The sequence below is a fragment of the Carettochelys insculpta genome, chromosome 3, assembly GCF_033958435.1.
Source record: "Carettochelys insculpta isolate YL-2023 chromosome 3, ASM3395843v1, whole genome shotgun sequence".
NCBI classification, from domain to species: domain Eukaryota; kingdom Metazoa; phylum Chordata; order Testudines; family Carettochelyidae; genus Carettochelys; species Carettochelys insculpta.
In genome coordinates, this window is record NC_134139.1 from 200,355,329 (window position 1) to 200,376,082 (window position 20,754).

General features: G+C 45.2%; 1 protein-coding gene across 14 annotated transcripts in view; it reads right to left on the reverse strand.

Annotated features, from left to right (window-relative positions):
- The window catches only part of PKHD1 (PKHD1 ciliary IPT domain containing fibrocystin/polyductin), a 455,042-nt gene that overhangs the window by 340,102 nt on the left and 94,186 nt on the right, over window positions 1-20,754 (reverse strand). For all 14 annotated transcript variants that reach the window (XR_012645152.1, XM_074991417.1, XM_074991418.1 and 11 more), the window contains 2 exons: window positions 19,376-19,586; window positions 15,273-15,423 (listed from right to left, as the gene is read on the reverse strand). Coding sequence is in view for 13 of the 14 variants with exons in the window: in XM_074991417.1 (XP_074847518.1) it covers window positions 15,273-15,423; window positions 19,376-19,586 (362 nt within the window). In the remaining variant the exon portion in view is untranslated. The remainder of the gene's footprint in view (window positions 1-15,272; window positions 15,424-19,375; window positions 19,587-20,754) is intronic.

Below are 20,754 nucleotides of genomic sequence, written 5' to 3' on the forward strand. Positions count from 1 at the left end.
CTATACGAGGTTAATTATGGTGCAGATATTTAACTCACTGGCTGTTCCGCCTGCTACAGCAATTTACCAGCTTACATTTTATGAACTGATCCCACATTGTGATTCAATCACCTATTATCTTTAACTCCAGCTAATTTGTTTTAACCTCACAAGAATTTCTTCATTGCATGAGTAGATACAGAGGAGGGAAAAAAAATTGAGCTTGTAAATTAAAAAAAAAAAAGGAGCAGTTCCACTGATTGCAATGGGCCTGCATATATGAGCCATGTTAATCTCACGCACAAGTGATTGCAAAATCAAAGCTTAAGTGTGGTCACTTAGTAAAGTGCCCTGATTTGTAAACATGCAAAGCAGCACCAGTGCTATTGACTTCAATAGAGATGCCCAAAAAGTCAGGTCACATCAGGTCCAAACCTCCCTATCATTATGAACGACATTCATTTCACTCCCCTTAATGGGGGCAACAGCTATGCGGAAGTTAAGTCTCTGAATGAGTATTGGCAGGACAGGGACCTTACAACGGCTTTAGGTACCTAATTTAAAGTACCGGAGTTTGAAAATGCTGAGCTTGGCTATTACACGGTGCGGTGATTATCGGGTGACAAAACCAGTGGCACAGAGTGAGCAGCTATTGCTCTGCAGCTGCACTTTATTAGAGAGGGGGCCAGATTTTCAAAATGGGTTACTGCTGATTTGCATCACCTCAGGAGCATAATGAGTACATTATCCAGTTGCAAATAGTCAGCAGAGAATTCCTCTGGGAGATGGACTCTGTGGCCATACATCTGCATGACGGCCTAACCCTATAGCTTTGTCTCCACCTCTTCCCAGAGTAGAAGATTGGGCTGGCATGTGGAGTGGGCCACAATGATTTTCCAGTGAAATAGGGTGCTATGGCCATGATGTCAGTTAGAGCTGCCTAAAAGCTGCTCTAACTCACACCAGGCTCAGGGAGAGCTGGAATCATGTCTCTAATGGCCTGGCCACTTCTGAGCTAAGCAGAGATTCACCATAGGACATAATCAAGATTAGGCTACTCTGGTTTGTAAGGCTATGTTTAGACTATGGTTGCTATTTCGGGATACAAATGCATCCCAAAATAGCAACTCTGCGACTATACCCCACACTCGAAACAGCAATGCTGTTCCAAGCATGGAATTCCAGTTCCACTACCACGCAACATGAGAGGGGTAGAAGAAGCTTGGACAAAGCCCCTTATTTCGAACTTTGGTGCTGTTTGGGTGACACCAAGTTTGAAATAACATAAATAGAAATAATTTACAGTCTAAACACAGCCTAAGGGTATACACATGGAGCGTTTTATAGCCAACCTCCCTGTGTGGGTCAAAAGACTCATGCTTGCATGGCTCCCACTAGCACACTAGTCATAGCTGTGTAGAAAGTGATTCGAAGTTGCAACTTGGGCTAGCGCTCAGACTGGGAAGCCTAGGGAGGGGGTGGGCTTCAGGGCCCACATTGTGACTTCAAAGCGCTGTTGATTGAAGAACGCTAGCCAAAGCCCTGCACACCAGAGTATGCCAGCCCTCCCTGGTAGCTAGGCACAAAATGCTGTGTAGATGTATGCTGAGGGCCCCACCTGTGCTGCTGCTGGTTTCAGGAGCAGGGGAGGGGGTTTGCCTGCAGGCCTAGAGCCTGGCACTCCTGCACTTCACACAGGCATTCAATAAAAGCTGTACATAAATACGTTAATATGCAAGGCTCACGGACTGAGAATCAAAGGCACACCTTCAGACAGCTGTAGGTTTTGTTTTTTTTTTTAATTTTGCCTTCATGCCGAATGAGTCAGTCAGAATTTCTGTCACAATTACTTGGGAAAACTGGCAGCATCAGCAGCAGCGAAGCTCCATGCAACAGCCTCAGAGCAAAGCGAGAGCACATTCGCCCCCAGTCCCTCCATTCATTTCCTGAACCTCTGTGATCGAAATTCAGCTTTCCCTTCCCAGAGAGGGGCCATTAGCTTTCTGTTCCTTCTGGAAGCACCTTTATAAGAAGCAGCAGTTTCTACCCTGCTTCCAGGTGCCTCTCTTTGGGGGAGGGGAAACAGTTTGTTTATAAGACTCTGGGGCTCATTCTGTGGTCACCCAGGGTCTGAGCCAACACCAATTTGCAATCAATAGGAAGGATCAATGGGCATTGGGCTACTAGTGGAAGGAATCCCATCCTGCAACTGACTCCACACCTGTTGACTCTGGGCAATGGCATGGGGTCTCATTAGCCAATGGGGCTGCAGGAGGAGTCAGGTGCAGGATGAGGGCCCCAGATCCCTGTAGTCAATGGATTTGTACTTGTGAAGGGCTGTGAGAGCAAGACCCATATCAGCCCCTGGGTTTTCCTCCTGCAGGAGACATGAAAGCATTAAAGCCGTACGTCAGGCTGCAAAACGTTCAAGCAAGGGAAAAAAAATCTCTGGCTCATATCCTAAATTTCCCATCACCGCCCAAGGCCCATCCCACTTCAAAAAAAAAAAAAAAAGTGAAAGAAGCAATTTCATTTCTTCCTTTCCCAAACACCTAGCAGCCACCTTTATTATTTACTTACCTCCCCTTTCTGTGCAGGGTCTTTATTTTCCTCATTTACGCGGACAAAGATTGTCCTCCCAGAATGACCTTTTTTCTTTTTCTTTTCTCTCTCCCTCTTCCCACTCCCTCTGGGCTATTGCCCTTGTGCCACTAACTAGATAACACACTCGATCAGAGATTTTTTAAAAAATCATTGCCGAGGCACTAGGGCTGATAGGGGCATCAATCCTAACCTGACATGGGCTAGGGTCAACCATTTATCTCTTCCCATTGCCTGTGGTTACTGCCACAGACAGCCTGACTCACTCCAGCTTAACAATCTTGCAAAACTTACCTCTGTCATCACCGATAGCATCTGAATCCCAACACTGGCTTTATTGCTTTTACCCTGTTTTTTTTTTAAACTATAGGACTATTATTTTGTGGTAGATAAGTTTGTAAATGTTATAATGCTATTACTAATAATAATATCTAACTCCTGTTTTGACCAGCCTTGCTCTTGAGTCTCAAGCTAATGTGTTAATCACATGATCATCTTTACACCCTTTCGATGATTATTTAGTGTGACAGTGTGTATTTGGTGAGCGGGGGGTGGAGAAAGAAGGGGAGGCTGGGAAGAGGTTGAGAGGAAATGGGAGAAAACCAATAATATGAATGTCTTATGAATTTTGGGAGCCTGGTGGTTTTGGTTTTGTTAGAAACTAGTGGGGGTTGTTGGGAACCCACGTTAATGTGCACAACTTAAATGCAGCAGGATTGTGACTGCATGAGACAGAGGCTTCTGCTGCTACTACTTCTCAGTGGACAGTGCTTTCTGTAGGTAGAACTAAAATGCAGAGAGACATTAGTAAATCCATTTCACAGACTGGGAAAGTGAAGTACAGCCTGCAAGGGACTTGGTCATATGGGGAGGCAGTGGGAGAGCCATGAATGGAAGTCAACCTCCTGCCTACCTGCCCAGAAATAGGATAGGCTGAAACAAGAGAGCTCTAACACCCACTTCCCCGATGGCTTTTGACAGAACAGCACCCGGCCCTTGTGATGTCTGCTTTATTGACTTCCACTCTCTTACAAAAGCAAGGCCCTGCTGGGAAAGGAAGGGCTTGTCCACCGGCTGGAGAGCAAGCCAAAGGCCTTTGAGACTTGCATCCACATTTTGGCTTGGCTTCTCATGGGGCTTTAAAGCAATCAATTAGGCCTTGTCTACACTATGCAGTTTTGTAAACAAAAGTTAGTTTCAGTTGACAAAACAGAGAAAGGTTATACACTGAAATGCTCCTCCTGCCAATGTAACTCCCCCCCAACTACGCTGAGATAATGTAGCTTGGACCACTCTAATCCAACACTCTCTCATCTGGTAGCATCCAAAGTCTGACATGATTTTAGTTAGCCTGTTAACCACTTATCATGGCTAGGGCTAAGATTGCCATGGTCCCATAAAGTTTGTTTACAGCCACCAATCCTGGATCTTAGTGTTCTGTGCTGTTATTTAGCTCTAACATACCCCTAAATGTCTTCTAACAGCCCAGTAAGCAATGGAACTGTTGGTAACGTGCTAGACAATATGGACCTCCCAAATTCTCTCATTGGGCACCAGTCAGGTCCCGAGGGTGCTGGACAAAAGAGATTCAACCTGTAAAACCACTTCAATGAGAGGCATAGTGCTTATGGCAATGTCGTTAGGGAGATGAGGTATCTGTAGACACTGAGTTCCTGACACCAGTGCCTGGCTGTACTTCTTGTCAATTTCCTGGGTCTGTGCTGGTGCTGTGAACTTGACAAGAAAGTTGTTTCCCACCCTGTTGTCTGATTTCTGCTCCAAGCCAGGCTACCACCTAGGTTCCCAGCTTGTGCTGCTTTATGAGCTCCCCACATATCTTCTGGGAGTCCTACTGCATCGCCCCTCCCGCACCCTGCATGGGGTCCCAGATCCCTGCTACCCACCTGCTGCCCTGCCCAACAGACAAGCTGACTGCTGCTGCACACTGGAGGTGAGAAGCGCTGGGCATTTTCACCTCCATGCAACCAAGTGAGATCCCAGTGGGCAGCTGCATGGCTTACCCCTCCCTCCCACTCTATAGGGAGTGGAAGCACTCCTGGTGAGGACACACATCACTGACGGAAAGACAGCGTAGACATCAGCCATTGCAGTAGTGTAGATATAACCTTTGTCTCTTAGGCTACATCTACAGTAGCCCAGAAGATCAACCCACTCAAAGGTTCGATGTCACACGTCTATTAGGGATGCATGAAAAAGACCTCCCAGGAGTTGCTGTCCCCACCCCATATTCCTCATGAGACATGAGAAGCAAGGGAGGTCAACAGGAGAAACTCTCCCATCGACTTTGTTCAGTAGGGACAGCCAAGTAAGTCGACTGCAGATAGGTCAATTCTAGCTATAGCAATTGGGTAGCTAGAATTGACCTATCTGCAGTCAACTTATTTTGCCTACTGTAGACTTAGCATTAGTCTCTGTGAGAGGCAGTAGGTATATCAGTGGGAGAAGTTCTCCTATCTACGTGGTGCTATCTGCGCAAAGTGTGAAGGTCGGTATAACTATGTCAGGCAGGGATGTGGAGTTTTCACATCCCTGAGTGATGTATTTAGACAGAAGCAAGTGTGCAGGGTAGAGCTGCTCTTAGACCAGACAAGGCAGCTAACAATCCTCCTGGATTCTCATCACAGACTGCTGCATTCAGCAGGATAGCAACAGGCAGGTTCGCACTGCTAGTCTTGACAGGAAAACTAAGAGCCCAACAGACATTGCGTTAGACATTCTGCATACATAGAAGGAAAAAGGATGGCTCCTTCTCCAAAGAGCTTACAGTCTAAGGCCAGGTCTACGCTAGACAAAGTCAACTGTAGATAAGTCAATTCCAGCTATGCAATTGCCATTGCTGAATTTGCTTATCTACAAGCAACTTACTTGGCCACCCTCACAGAGGGAGGTTGATGGGAGAAATTCTCCCACCAACCTCCCTTAATCCTTGAGATATTGAGGTGTACAAGGGTCGACTACCAACCCTAGATGGTTTGATTTTGCATGTCTGTACTAGGCGAGTGAAATCAAACCTTGGAAGATTGATCCTGACCACGTGAAAATTCCAGATAGTGAAAACATACTCTGAGAATGCAAGACAAGAGACAGCAGAAGAATGCAGGCAGGCAGATGGAAGAATGCTCGGAAACAAAGAGATGGTCTTGGTCAGCATGATACCTGATATTCTGGATAACTGCTGCCTAACCCCTGCCAGGTCTTTTGGGAGCATCATGGAAAGGACGGTTTTGCGAGGCACCAAAGAGCCGTCACCTGTCGTGCCAGAGTCAGGATTTTCAGGCAACAGGACCAGTGAGGTCAAATGAGAAGAGGCTGGAAAGGAAGTGAGTAGCAAAAGGATTTGGTGGAAGATAAGGACCCAAAGGACATGGACGCCCTGCGAGGATGGTGCAGCTGTGAGCAGCTTTGCTGGCGAGGAGGAAATGCTGAACATTCCTGGCAGTTAATAATGGTAATCATGTTTTAACTGTTAGTCACCCATCCCTCACAAGGGCATAGGCACTGACAGAACACAACTGAGCACAAAACGGAGAGCTTGCCCCAGCGTATGAGCTGGAGTGACAAAATACCAACATTTCATCCTTAACGTGCCCTAGGTAGACACTCCCTCTGCCCCCACAATAATCAGCAGCCTTAGAAAGGTCTTGCCTGGAAGAATGCCATGGATCTGCTCTGCTGAATGAGGAGGAGGAGGAAGAGTATTGCAGAGCTGTCTGGAGGGGAAAGTTGCTTCCTGATCACAGCAATCTGCTCCTGCCCTGAAGCATGTGGGTTTTAATTTTTTTACCTGAACTAACTGGGCTCTTCTTACTGCTTTTATACTAAAATACTCCACTAAGGCACAGATTCTCCAGTCTGGGCAAGCTATGCTTGACACGGGAGCAGTTGGGGACTTAAGGTAAAGGTAGCTTTATGTCATCTTTGCTCTATCCTAAAGTCCACCTAAGAGAAGTGAAAGAGTGGGAAGCAGGTAGCTATGTTTTAAATGATGTTTATAATATAATACATATGACATTATTTTAAGTCAGACCAAACAGCTGCCAATGACTTCCAAAGGGACTGGATGCCAACTCAGGTAGTTTAGCCATCTGTTTCAAAAGCCAGCGTCTATACCAGCCGGACAAATTTCTGCATTTGATCCAAGAAAAGCTGGATGGAAAAGATCTCACAGCCAGACCCTCACTCACTGGAAAGATGTTGTAGCTTCTGCCATTACCCACTTCAGCCTTAAGACAAAGCAGGCCAGAACATTGACATAAGACCAGACCCCCTGGAAATGGGTTACTGTAGTGGGGCAGCTGCCCCACTCCTGCAAGAAAAGGGTTAATGCAGGCCGGAGGGAGCCTGCACAACTCCCCAGCCAGAGATGAAAGGGCTCCTAGTGGGAGCCAACTGGAGGGCAGGTTCCTGAAGCAGCCCTGGATACAAGGATCTGCTCAGCAGAGCTGGGTCATTTGGGTCCTGGCCAGGAAAGGGGAAGAACCAGCTCCTAGTATGTGTCAGCCCCTTAGATAGAGCAGTGCAGGGCAAGCGAAGGGGAGCTAGGGAGAGACTCCAGCCTGGTGTCTGCCGGACTGCTGGCCCTGACATAGAGGCCAGGAAGGTGAAAGGGGCCATAGGGGAAGTGGACTGAATAAATGGCAGCTACTCTGAGGTCACCTTATATGGAGGGGGAATGGCAGGAACATAAGTGTAATACAAAAGCAAAGACCATAGCAGAGATTTGCAGAGTTGTCCAAGAGATTTGGAGATCCAAATCCCATTCAAATTAATGGCAGATGGGAATCCAGATCTCCTAGCTAGGAAACGCCAGCCATCATCTTTGTGTTCACTCAGTTTTAAGTGACCAAGGTAGGCACCCAACTTGTACAAACCAGAGATGCCCACAGCATGAATCCCTGAGTTAAGAAATCACCGATCCTCAACTTACTAAGCCACTGTTTAAACCTGACATCCTTCCCATATTGTCATGTTTGAAAACAAGGTAGAGAAAGCACTTCTTACACAGGCGTAACTGCAATCTTGTATAGTGCTCATTATCTACCATGTTATTTTTATTAGCTTTCTATTCCTTAATGGGATGCCCTCAAGGGTTGGGTTGTGGCAAATTCACTGCTATACCAGGTAGGTTTTCCAACGATTGACTTAATACATGTAACATGTGCTCTTCAACATGCACTATACCACCCAGCTGGGCCAGGGGAGGAGGGAAGTCAGTACAAGAGAAACGTTGCTCAAACAGCATGTTTGCATGATGATTAGGTCTGGTCCAGTGATCTGGAATAATAATCTGAAGGCTCACTAAGCATAATAGTTCAGAGACGCCCAAGTCTGGTCAAAGCTTCCCATGAGCATCCTCTCCTTGTGTTATCAGCATGTTTTACACATCTCATCAGTGTCACGGCGGCTGACAACTCATTATGCACCAGAGGTAAAGTGGACAGGTAGCAACTGAGCATTAGTGCACTCTTATTTGTATCTTGCTTTGACTCAGTGTATCACGAAACTGTGAGCTAATTAAGTCCTGTGGGATAGGCAATCAGCACTTTTTATTATTATTTTAAGTGGGCTAAATTGCATGATACGCAGATACAAAACTAAAGATTCTTCAGCTCTTCTCCAGTTCATAACAGAGCCATTTAAAAATGCTAATAGACTGCCAGAGCAGAGGCCTGTTACTTTGCATGTATGACCTAATTAAATCATATGTTGGCCTATATCTCAAAATACAATACAGATGTGTAGATGCAAGTCTAGAATAAAATCCCTTTTTTTCAAAAATCTCTGCCCCCATCCTCAGGGACTTTCAAATTCAGACCTGGAATTATTGACTTGTTCTGAACCCCATAAAGGGCCAAAGCAACTTCATAAAATTTGAGAACTTTGTCACAGCCAGTGGGATAAAGTCTCCACCTCTAAACCTGCTTCAGGACATTAGAAATCTGCAGCTAAATCCAAGACTGATTTAAAAATAATAGGGCGAGAACAAATCCTCATGAGGCAAATTAGCTGGAGTACATTGTCCCAGCTCCACTAAAGTCAAACAGCACTATGATCATTTATGTTAGTTTACGATCTACCTCGCAGTCTTCAGTGGGAATTTTGCTTGAGTTAGGAATTTAAGATCCTGGGACTGACAGAGCCTCTGGCCAATCAGAGAGCTCCATGACAGGGCCAACTGGAAGTAGCAAGTCCCTCAAAGTCAGACTGATTGACCAGGCAGGTGGACCAACCTAGGAGCCCCATATTAGGTCCTGGCCTTTGTGTGTGCTAGGAGAAGGGGAGACAGCAAGAGCAGCCCCAGATGGGGTGAGGTGCTGTAGCTGGATGTCCAGAGGGGCAGTGCAGTGTGAGAGCCAGGGAGCAGAGTGAGGGTTGGCACAGAGAGTGAGGGCATGGTCTAAACAAGGGACCAATCCAGCAGAGCCAGGAGATGAAAGTGGGAGTGAACAACAACACTGGAGATATGGGTGGTAAGGAGGGGAGGGGGAAGGTCAGTGACACATGGCCAGGGAACAGGAGAGAGTTACAAAGAGCCAGCAAAGGAAGGTGAGTGCAGAAGTCGTGAGGGGATGTGCTGCGGGAGCACAGTAACCTTTCACTGCACGGCCCTGAGACCTGCTGCACAGGGAGCCGTAACTGGCACCTGCCTGGGCAGTGCCCCTGAGGCAGGGTAATGTGGCAAGTACTGCAGGGTAACAGCAGCTGCTTGTAGAGAGCAGTCCTGGGTTTGTTCCAGAGGCAAAGCCTTGTATGAGCTGCACCCAGCCTGGATGAGGGCAACCCTGCCTGGTAGCAAGGAGGGGAGTGTCATACTCAGAGGACAATGGGTTTTCCTTTTCACACTACCCATGGCCACCACTTCCCTAATAAGTACTTGAGTGGTGCATTTGCCACTCGGGAGATGGATCTCCTCATTCACACAAGCCTACTGGGGTCAGCATTTACTGACCTTTCAAACGAGGGTTTCTGTTGTAGGGGAAGATTTGGAGCTCACACACAAATTGGAAAAGGGGGCTCAGGACACTGCTGAGGGTCATTTGTATGGAGAGCTTCATGAAGCCATAACCTGGCAGGCACAGCATTTTTCCCAGCACGTAGCCTTCTGGACCCATCAGATCAAAGAGCCAAGTTCATCACCCCACAAAAGAGAGGGGGTACTGCTTAGAGTGGTTGGGGTATGTGTGTATTCATCTATAGCAGGAGTCAGCAGCCCCCAGCACGCATGCCAAGAGTGGTACATGAGCTGATTTTCATCGGCACACGTGGCGGAAGTTCAGCCCTGCCTCTCCTTCCCCATGAAGCTGGGACCTTGCTCAAAGCCAGGCCGCCTGTGGCTTAACAAAAGACCAGCTAATGCTACAAACCACCATCTAAATGGTAAAGCTCTGCATCTTAATTTTTAATGAAGCTGTTGTAAGTAAGACTATTAGGTTGTGTCTACACTAGCATTGCACTTTAGAAAGAGGCATGCAAATGAGGAAACCAAAAATGCAAATGAGGTGCAGATTTAGATATCTGGCACATTGTTTGCATATTCTCCTTTCAAAAGCACTTCTTTCAAAGTTAAAAAACAGTGTAGATGAGGCTGTTTTGAAAGTAAACCCCATCTTTGAAAGAACCCTTCTTCCTATTTTGTTTCAGAAGGGTTCTTTCAAAAATGGGGTTTACTTTCGAAAAAGCCATGTCTACACTGCTTTTTTCCATTTGAAAGGAAGCTCTTTCGAAAGGAGAAGATGCAAATGAGGTGCCAGATATGTAAATCTGCACCTCATTTGCATTTTCAATTTCCTCATTTGCATGACTCTTTTGAAAGAGCAATGCTAGTGTAGACACAGCCTCAGTGACTTTAAAAAGAATGACTGACACTTGGACTACACACTCAGAAGTCCAGAGGTCAAATTTCTGAACTCCACCTGGAAAGGTTGCTGACACTACATCTAAAGTAAAGAGTTTAGCACGTTCTTTTCACCTGGAGATAAGAAACAGCAGGATTGCTTTAATACATTTTACAATATTTCAACCTGCTAAGTTATCTCCCATTTTCAGTCTGTACCTGAGAAAGATGAAATCTGTTTTGTTTGATTTGCTACCCTTTGTAACAGTTTTATTCAAGATAAAGCTACTAATCCATGTAGGGGCCTGTGACTTACTGGGAGCCTGACTAGTAGCAGGTGGGAGCCCTCACCTCACAGATGGATCTGACATGGGTAAGAGGAGCAGATGGGGAGCAGGTATTGTGATGAGAGAGCACGGCAATTCGGAAGCTCCTTTACCACAATCTCCATTGTTCAGGCTTAGTCCTGGGTTGGTCAGGAGCGGCTGTGAGGACTCTCAAGATGGAGGATAATGGCTCTGCAGCCCAAAACCTAACCCCAGAGTGTTTTACAGACTCAGGGGGTCAAGGCCCTGCAGGTGTAACCTTGCTAAGTAGATGACTGGGAAGAAAGGCTCTTGGGTTTACTAATAACCCAACCCTCCCTACAGGAAGAGAACTAACCTTAGTCTGTTCCTCCAGTAACACCAGGAGCAGTGAGACACAAGTGGCTTCTCATCTCACCAGGATAACTTAGGTGGGACAAGGTCCCATTTTAAAATACCCCTGACCCAATTTCACTTGGAATACCCCTTGGGAGCTGATCAGTAAGAACTACACCCAAGTCTACATTAAATGCCTCTTCAAGGCCTACCCATGCTGGGTCACCTATATGGAGTCAGCCAATCAATGACCATTCTACTTACTCTTCAGTAGAGCTTGTGTGAAAATACTGGACATTCTTCCAGAAAGGAAGTCTGAATTTTTTTCTCTTACCTTGATGCATTCCTTGAGATCAGCTGATTTAATTTACTGATAAATTTACACAAGTCTCTCGGGTACTTATATCACCCCCATCACCATATTAGCTGAATCTGTCAGACTCTCTAATGCATTTAGCCTCGTAATGTCCCTGTAGGATATCGCACTGGGCAATGCTATTATACCCATTTTAAAGATGGAAAACTGAGGCCCAGAAAGGCTAAGCAACCTGACCAAGGCACAGGAAGCCTATGGCAGAGCAGGGACTTGACTCCAAATCTCAAGCTTGTGCCCTAGCCACTGAACAATCTTGCCTCACTGAAAAATCTATTTGGAGCCATCACGAATTAACAAGTATCAGAGGGGTAGCTGTGTTAGTCTGGATCTGTAAAAGCAATGAAGGGTCCTAGGCACCTTATAGACTAACAGAAAAGTTTTGAGCATGAGCTTTCGTGAGCACAGACTCACTTCATCAGATGATTTCCAAGACCAGCATCTGAAGAAGTGAGTCTGTGCTCACAAAAGCTCATGCTCAGAACTTTTCTGTTAGTCTATAAGGTGCCACAGGACCCTTCGTTGCTGTTACATGAATTTACAGGAATTCTTGTAGTCACATGGCCCTATTTTTAGTGCCCTCATTCTTGTTCCTGCCTTTGTCACTCTTCTGTGTTGCATCTTGCCTCCTACCCCCTTCTAAATTCTTTGGGGCAGGCACTGTCTCCTACTGTGTGTCTGCCGAGAGCCCAGCACAATGGAGTTCATCCACAGCTAGGGTATCTAGGCATTCCCACTGTATAAATATGGTAGCTGCTATAATGGGCCAGCAGACCACTAAGTCAGTGCAGGTGCATGAATTTCCAGCAATGGCAGATCAGTCCCAACCTCCACAGAGTGTTTTGAGAGCCTTACTTGAAAGCTGCAATGGAAGTGTTAGGGGTTTCCATAGAGAAGCTATGGTATGTTGTGCTGTTTGTTAATAGTGCCATTACCCAAATACACAGGATGCCGTTCATGAATTTTACTGTCTGATATTGAAACTAGGGACCATTATTTCCAGTGGAAAGGAAAGGCCAGTTTATATGACGTGATTTAATCCTCTACTGTGAAGCATGCATATCCTGCACTGGGTCATATATCTTAACGGGATGCTGTCAGCTAGAAAGGGACCAAAATTGAAACTATTTATCTGAACTCCCCCGCCCCTACACATCCAGTCCCACCACCATCACCCCACTAGGTTGGGGTGAGAGGGATAAAATGAGACCTACGTCCAAAATGGCATTGGATTCATTAAGCAGAGCAAAAACCCAACTGATGGGAAGCTGTAAAAGCAAAAGCATCCCTGTTTCTGCGCATTTCCCCACTCGGTTTGTGCAAGCTGCCTAAGACTTCCCCATTTTTACTACACTGCTACACCGTATGGCTGCAAATGGTGAGCGAACTTGGATCCTCCTCTTGATCCCAAAACACAGGCCTTGAGTGCTCCAGGGGATGAATCTGCTTTCGGCGTTGGGACTTCAGGGTCTATGGCACATACAGTTCTGTGTATCATGGAGCAGCTCTGATGCCATCCATTAGGACACAGTAGCTTGTATACACGACAGCCTGTACTTTAGGATACAAATGGGAGTGAGTTCTGCATTTCATTTAAGGGAGGAAAAAAAACAAATAACAAAAGTAGTCGGTGCAGGGACGAGGCTTGGTTCAAAGAGGTCCCCCTATTGGCCCCACAGCTGTGCTGAACACAAAGGTTTTCCCCTAGCTGTGCAAGCTAATGATGTTATGATTAGTCATGCATGTTAGGAAAAACTAGTTCACCAGGAGGGTGGTGAAGCACTGGACTACGTTGCCTAGAGGGGTGATGGATTCTCCAACCCCAGAGGCTTTTAAGTCGCAGCTTGACAAGGTCCTGGCTGGGATGACTTAGTTGGGTTTGATGCCGCTTCAAGCAGGGGGCTAGACTAGATGACCTCCTGAGGTCCCTTCCAGATCTATGATTCTATGCGGCTAACAGAGGAGGAAACAAACAAAAAAAAAAGGGGAGTGGCCCCTGCAGAGGGCTAGAAGCCCAGGGAAATGTGTTTGCCAACATGAAAGTGGACATTGACAGACAGCAGGGCTGATAGTGACCTCAGGTCCCTGGGAAAGGTGTGAGGGGGGCCCAGCACCACACCCTGGAAGGGGTGAGGCTAAGGCACGAAGGGGCGGGGCTTAGGGCACTCAGCTGTACCATGGCACTGTGCCTCCCCTCTCTCACAGCTGCACAGACCAGCTCTGCCATAGTGGTTCCACGGGGCCCAGAGCTCAGGCCACTGCTGCTGCTGCAGTTCCAACAGTGACAGCTGGAGTTCTGGGCCCCTTTGAAACATTGGGCCCCTAAGCAACTGCCTCCCCCCACCTCCCATTGGTGGGACTGTTGACAGGGAAAGCAAGATCTTATGTAGCCTTCCAAAGGTCTGCACTATGGGCCTAGACTGCACCTCAAAACAATGAGCAATAGCCAAACTAAGCTATTTTAAGGAGGACAGCAGTAACACTATCACTTTAAGAGCTTCACCTGTAGTAACAAGCACAGCACCATTCATCCAACAGAGCATTGCAAATGACATGCAAATAACAGAGAACTTTGATCCAGTAAGGATTTCAGAATTAGTCCTATACACAAACAGGAATCACTAGGCCACAGAAGTGCAGCTCCTTGTTGGGTGGAGGGCATCAGCTAGATGGCATGGTGTATAAAGGGATGCAGATGGAAATTTCAGCCAAGGATACCAGCCTTAAAAGTGACCAGAAAATTGTTAATATCAGCACAAAGCAAAAAGGACCTCTCTTTTCTAGGTCTCCTCCATGCTCAGGAGATGCCATGATACTCTGCTTATATGAGGATTTATCAAGCACATCTGACACTGATGAGTAAACTGAGGGGTCTGCCTCATCTCACTCACATGAATTTTACATGGTTGTAACTCCACTGACTCCAGAAGAGTAACTCCTGTATTACACCAGCACATGTGAAAACTGAACCAGACTTACACCTTCCATGCTTACCTAGTAAGCCACCCCCACCAAAATCAGTACAGCAGCTTGGACCCCAGCCTGACACCCCACACCAGTCTATTTAGATGATCATGAGCAAATAGCATTTAGAGTAAGAGTCAGGGTAAAGAGCCATTTCACATTTACCAAACTCTCCTCACTACCCGGGCTTCAGCATTATAGATGGAATAAATTCATCGTAATGCTCTCTCCCACTTCTGTGCCACACCCCAGAGATGTTAAAAATGAGATCAAGAAGTAGGCTCAGAGGTTTACAGATAAAACTGAGACAGTTTTTTACAAGGGGCAGGATGTATAAAATTAGTTCCCTGATTATGACCCCCATTTTATTTTTCTCTCTTTTCATACCCACCAACCCATCTTTCAGATGACAAATAGACATACAAACAAAATGCAGCAAAAGAGATATTTGGACCAAGCCACTGCTTAGTATTAAGACTCCAAAGGTAACTTAGAACTCCCAGTTTCCTGAGCAGAGATGTTTGACAACGGGCTATAGATAAGGGGCAAACTACGTTAGGAACAGAGCTAGCATTTGTATGTACAAATGGGAGTCTTTTAAAAAAAAAAAAAAAGCTCCTCTAAAGGAAGCTGAAAGAAACAAGGCAGCCCTCTATTATGTTTGATCAGTATATCATTAACATTAGTTAACCATTAATTCATCTGTTGTGCATTAGAACTGCTATTCAAAGTTGGAGAGCATTTAATATTATATATTGCCCCTGCTCAGCCTAAATTGTTTTTTCCTTTAAATGTACACAATATTACAAATTTAATTTTAAGCTGTTTGAATCAGTCTGTAAAAGAGATTTGATTATACCTGAGTGTTCTGGCCCCAGTTTTTCCGTATCTCAGTAATCTTGGCGGTAATTGGCTGATTAGCTCCCTCACACTCCATCTCTGCCTCAGTTTCCATGGTAATGCTACAGGAGCTATTATAGATGAGAACTTCATCTCTTTCCACTTTAGGGCTGAAACGAGAAGGGAGGTTAAATGGGGTGTCATCAATCTTAATGAAATGCAATTATTTTTACTCTTATTAATCATTGCAAGCCATTAGCTTGTGGCAACTCCTGCCCACCATTTGTCAAACTTTGCAAATTTCTGTAATTTTGTTTCCATTCTTTTATTGTTTATTTGTCTCCCCCCCAACACCCTTTATCTGCAAACCCTCCTGATGACAATACATGCAGTAAATATCTCTCAGTGATGCCTTTCAGCTCCACAAAACAGTTATAAATGCTAGCAAATGTACTTCCAGCACCAGGGGAAGGAGGTAAGTGCAGGCGAGGACTAAGGAATTGACACTGTGAGAGTCAAAGATGGAAACACACAGCGAGTAGGCTTCATCTAGGTTCCCCCTACCCTCCCCTATCTTATTCACACTTAGCAATGGGAAATGAATAACTTGCTACTCCCTTAGGGCAAGCGGAGAAATTGGAAAACCACACAACTGGCTAACTGGTCCCTAATTCCAACTGTGAAAAAATGAGCTCATTTAGGGTTCCAATTCCTGCTCCCCAGCTGATTGCAATGATGCTTTGTTGCTAGTACTGGAACATTAACTTAGTAAATTAATTAAACTTACTTAACAGCCCAGACTAAGCAGATTCGATATATGTGCCAGTTATACCACGACACTTGCACCAAAAGACTTCTGCCACATAGAAGAAGCAGCAGCAAAAGTAATAGGTAAGGTGTGTTCTTACTGGGTCTTGTCGCTGACAGCTGCTTGTGAGAGGCTAAGCCAAGGCCCCTTGAAATCTCTGGAAAGCCTCATGGTTCAGTTCCCTGAGCTTTGGCCGGGAAGCATAAGTCCCTTTTTCACATTTGGCTGCAATTTGCACTCTTTTCCTCAACTCTCCCCTTTTCCCACCCACCCCCCAAAAAAAAAAATCAGACTGTTTGTGGATTTGTGTGACTTTAGAACTGATTTCAGGAAAAAAATATGAAATTCCCAGTTTATCCACAAGCCCATCACAACACAGACAGCAGCATTAAAGCTATCTATTTCAATCCCTGTACCTATAACAGAGAAGAGAGCTCAGTTTCTGAGCCTGATTCTTCGCTGCTTTTCACCGTGTGCAGTCATTTATACCCATGCAAAAATGCTTACCACTCTGACTTGGTCATCTCACACACCCATTGTACACAGCTATAAATGGCTACACAAGGCAAGAGTCAAAGGTGAATCAAGACTACAAGGTCAATTCAATGCACTTGACAGTGCTTTTTGTGATGTGGGTATCTAATTGTAACCCACACACAGAGGTGTGGTTCATTGTCCCAGGTAGTGGTACCAAAACCACTTATACAGATTAAAAAGGAGTGTGCTCTATAGCCTTAGCTGAGAACCACAGCTGGCCTTTAGCTTAAACTGTAGAGGCTCCTGCTTTAAGCTCTAGAGGCCCTATGTTTGAGTCTGCCTACGGGTGGTTACACAGTCATTGGGAATTTGGACAGAAACAATCAAAGTCCTTTATCACACGCAATTCAGAAACAACAGGGAAGGGTGTAAGCTGATGTAACTTATGAAGTAGGGGCTACAACAATGTACTACTTACGTCAGACATCTAACGAAGCAGAGAGGCACCTGGAGCCAAATTGACAAAAGTGCCAAAGCAGGTTAGTGACTTACTCCATCTGTGATCAGTGCATCTAAAAATCTGGCCCCTAACTTCCTTGGGACTACCAGGATCTCAACAAACTGATGCATCTTCAGTTTTCAAACCATGCTATCGTCAAATAAGCAGCAGCAACCCCAGCAGGGCTTGGGGTATTCATTTTATTGCCACTTTTTAACATGATAGGTGGTGGATTAAAGACAGGGCTGTGTTAACAAAAACCAGATTAAGAACTGGAACTATTTTAATAATGTATTTATGTATTTAAACACATCTTTCCCTCCACAATGTCAATAGCAGCCAGCCAGTCTTAAGGAACAGCAGTAGCTTCATGATAGCAATGCTCTGAGAACTTTCAGAGGGATAGCTGGGTTAATCTGTTTCAGCAAAAACAACGAGTAGACCTTAAAGACTAACAAAATTTATTTATGCATAAGCTTCCGTGGGCTAGAGCCCACCTTGTCAGAGGCACTGATGACACAGATTGCAGAATGCAAAAGATTATGCCCAAACAAATGTCGTAGTTGTTAAAGTGCCAAAAGATACCTTGTTTACTTTGAGAACTATTATTGTCCTGAACAGGAATTCACTGGGCTGAGAGCATCTATGAAGGCTACATCATATTTTCTGCTGAAATGGAAAAAGTGTATCTATAAATGGCCAACTTTGGAGGGCAGGAGTGGGAAGGAGATGGCTACATTCAATGCTGTAAACAAAGTAAATGCTTGATGAGTTTGCATGGAAATCCATGGGGATCTCGCGAGAGACAGTAATGGGAGTTTAATCAGATACTACATTGAGAATTCATTTATAGGTAATGGACACATTTTGTATGGTCCTAGGGTAATCACAATGGTAATGGTTACTTCTGATAGGACAAGAAGCAATGGGCTTAAATTGCAGCAAGGAAGATTTAGGATGAACATTAGGAAAAGCTTCTTAACTGTCAGGGTGGTTAAACACTGGAACAAATTGCCTAGGCAGGTCGTGAAATCTTCATCACTAGTGATTTTTGAGAGCAGGTTAGACAAACAACTGACAGTAATGGTCTAGATGGTGTCTGGTCCTGCCCTGAGTGCAGGGGACAGAACAGTCAGGACCCTGTGTATTTATTTTTGTGTGTTAAGTGTCTAGCAATAATCTGGTGCTATGTAAATCAGAAATAATAAAAAACAAAGGGACAGATCCTCAGCTGGTGTAAATGAGTAATAGCTCCAGGATCTGCCCCCAAGCAAGCTTAAGCCCAATTCTCTTGTGAGTGCACTATTCTATAAGAATGTAAATCAATCAACAGCAGGGAAATTGCTCTGATTTACACTGGTGGAAGCATGAGCCCAGAAACCTCAAACCTGACTAGTTTCATGTGCTTTGTGGGGCTTGGAAAAACATTTGCACTGTGGCAGACTTGTCCTCCTTGTTAAATGCATTCTGTACTGCCTGCTGCTCTCACTGTAACTCCCATTGATTAACTCGTACCTTGCAGCAGGAAAACCTGGGGCCAGATCTTCAGTGCATATAAATCAGGATACCACCACTGAAATATGTGGAATGTGCCAATTTACCTCAGCTGAAAGTTTGGCCCAGGTTTACAGAAAATCTTGGACCCATAACTTGGTGTTGTTCTGTTTATCTAGTTAGGGAGAAGGATTTACCAAAAAAAAAAAAAAAAAAACCAAGTAAGTTTCATTCTCTTATTTGTTCTTTTCTGTCCACCCTTCCCCACTCCCAAAACAACCTTGGAGAACTAAATTCTTTGCAGGTGTAAAATAACGCAATTCTGTTAGTGCTAATGGAATCATTCCAATTTACACCAGAAAATTTGGCCCATGGTTTCCAAAGCCTAAAGCTATAATAATTGTCTGTGTACCCTTGTTGAGTAAATACCATGTAGCTTGCCAGATCCTAGGCGACTTTTTACCCATGAATCTCTTTGGAGAGATGAAGTGGGGGGGATCCCTTCTGGTTTTCATAATGACTAATCTTTTCCCCCCTTGGCATTCACCAGATGTTCCTTTGGATCAGAAGATAAATATTAAAATCTACACAGGAACAAAGCAAGCTGTTTACTAGATGGATTTTTCTAAGGTCTCTTGAATGCTTTAAAATCTGTGGGGGTCAGATGCTTTAATACGCGTGCTGAATGGATTTCACAACCCAGTGGAGCACTCTGTAGCTCAGACTGCTCTGTGATCACCCATCTACGAAACAGACATCCACCTTCTCCGTAGCCATACAGGGACCATCTCTGCAAACTCGAAGTGTCTTCTTGGGGATGCTGAGGGACAAAGCCATGGCTAACCTGAAAAACAGGCCAGCAAAATGTGCCTGGGATGAGCTGCCTTTTGTCTTGTTCTCCAGCAGAGTGTCACCGTCACACAGGTATAGGTAAGGCGTGGCTCCTACACTGTATGCCCTTGCTGTGATACGGACGTGACATGGAATGTATGTGGCCTCAGCTCCTTTGCAGTCTTCTGAAGGTTGGGTCAGGCCACAGAAAATAGCCAAGGATGCTGCAAAGACAGAAGCAAAATAACACCCACTCACATAAGCATTGAAACTAACTAGATGTTGTGCCACCAAAGTCAATGGGAGTTTTGCCTTCCATGGCAGAGTGGTCATGACTGTTTTCCCAGCACAACCCTTTTGAAATCACAGCCCTCCATCGTCACAATCAATATGATCCATTTGTTACTCGGCACGTTGGGCTTGATCTCTTTCACGAGTGCTGATAGTTACAATACTTTGTGCAGTACTGAGCCAGATGCTCTTTAAAATAAAGGCACCCCCTTGTGGGAGGCAAGGGCAAGCCTGAGATTACCTAAGGCAGTGATGGGCAACCTAGGCTAGGGACTGGGCTGCATGAGTGGGCCTCCCTGATCTTAGTGGGCTGCAAGACCATTGTAACCAAGACAGCCTCCCACAATAGGGAAATTTTGCTACCTGGGTTTGTGTGCCAAGGAATTGTTTTGTGTGCCGACTGAACAGTAGAAGCACTGTGATTGGATACAGAGGGGGTGCCCGGCTCTCTCACACAGTGTCGTGTACAATCAGCATGCACCTCTCTTCATGTGCCCTTGCTTTACATGTGTCATTTCAATAACAGCACCAATAGGAAAAAAAACACTACGTGAATGGAAACCAGTAGAATGTGGCAACCCATGTGGGCAACAGCAATCAAGATGTTTTGCTGGCCACACACACAACAGTTGACAATTATCAAGTATCATTGTCTCCAAAGGTAAACAAATCCACTCCCACCTTTGCCCACTGTCATTCTGGAATTTCATGTTGCAATAGGGTTTCTTTCAGTGGACAGTCTTCCCAGGCTCTGCATATGTCACACTTCTTCTTAAATGCTGATAATTTCTCATTCATCCTTGATCACTGTATAAGTCTCCCTGGCTCACCTTAAGCCACCGTCAACTCCCGGATGTCCCAAATGAACTTAGAGCAGTGATCCTAGCATCTTTTAGGAATAAGATTATTCACATTCTCCCCAAAACATAGTGCCATTCTGTACACACATCCTCATCTCTCCTCTGAAAGAATGAAATTATCTCCAAGCCTGCCAACGGGGGACGGGAGACAAAGAGGTCACTTGCTCCCAGGTCCAGAGCTCCAGCTGCCAAAGTAGTAAGGGTGGCATCTGGAACTCCAGGCCACTTTGAAATGACATTG